The 1160-nt window shown below is 32.1% G+C and overlaps 1 protein-coding gene across 1 annotated transcript; it reads left to right on the top strand.

The window, feature by feature from the left end:
- The first annotated feature begins 6 nt into the window (after positions 1 to 6).
- Positions 7 to 763, top strand: LOC108744019. The gene is made up of 3 exons (XM_018479618.1): positions 7 to 59; positions 151 to 360; positions 417 to 763. The coding sequence occupies exons 1-3, from the start codon at positions 15 to 17 to the stop codon at positions 750 to 752; spliced, it is 591 nt and encodes a 196-aa protein (XP_018335120.1). The 5' UTR covers positions 7 to 14; the 3' UTR covers positions 753 to 763.
- Positions 764 to 1160: the final 397 nt, after the last annotated feature.

A 1160-nucleotide genomic window follows, 5' to 3' on the forward strand; every position in this document is an offset into this window, starting at 1 on the left:
ATATTCTACCTGCAATGTATATCACTGCTAGAGACGAAGATGATAAAGTCGTTGTGAATGTAAACAAATTTTTATTACCCTCAAAACAATTTTTTTCAACTTAATTTATACTTTTTAAAAGTTTTGTAAATATATTTTTTAACGTTTTAGCTTGTTCAAGCAAGTGAATTAATGGGTCTTTTCGTTCCTGTTGAAGCATGGTTGAAGCTTATCCTTCCAGCAATTGAAGATGGCCCCCATTATGGTCATTTAATAGTGTTGACAGGATTCATTGAAGGGGCACCCCAACAACATATCAGACCCCATCTAAAGGAAATTTCAACATTATTAGCAGACAAGACATTTTGTCAGAGTCGAAAAGTAAGGGACTTATTAATTTTTAAAACTTTTGTATTTTAATTTGGTTTCTTTGTTAGGTGAAATATCAACGAGAATTAACGAAATGTATAAAAGTAATTATGAAAAAATGTAATAACGATGATCAGGAAATTGGTAAAGATATTTTTGTTATTGCAATAACATTGATTGCCCTTAAAGACAAAGAAAACGACACAATAATTGATTATACCCTGCTTGATGACCTTTATAAGTGTTTAGGACTTAATTCGTCTTATGAACTCTGGCATAAATACACGAAAAATGTATTGGATGTTGTAAATAAAGACCCCAAAATGTGGACAATTAATACAGCTGAAAGATGCATGTTTGATGTCGTACTTCTTAAATCAGGTAAGTTTAATGAGAAATACTAGTTCTTCCTCCCTATCAGTCACTGTGAGCTCGAAATTGTTGGCGCCATTGCTTCGAGTGGTCAAAATTCACTTTTGTGAACAATTTTTTTAATCACTGTGTTAAAAATTGTTTGAAAAACGTTTTGATTCTAATTGTTTATATTTAAAGCATTGACATCAGTGACAGCAAGAGTTGGACTTTGTCCTGTGCTGAAAGCACTCATATTTTTTTTATGTATATAATTAAATAAGATTTTAGCTCTAAGTTTATTCATATTGTCAATAGTCGGCCATTTTTATTGCTCCACTATGACGTAGTGTCGGCCATTATTTTTTTTCTAATTGTTGCTGTTGTCGGCCATCATTCCTTTCTAATTGTTGCTGTTGTCGGCCATCATTTTTTTAATTGTTGCTGTTGTCGGCCATCAT

The sequence above is a fragment of the Agrilus planipennis genome, unplaced genomic scaffold (genome assembly GCF_000699045.2).
Source record: "Agrilus planipennis isolate EAB-ADULT unplaced genomic scaffold, Apla_2.0 scaffold3339, whole genome shotgun sequence".
Classification (NCBI taxonomy): domain Eukaryota; kingdom Metazoa; phylum Arthropoda; class Insecta; order Coleoptera; family Buprestidae; genus Agrilus; species Agrilus planipennis.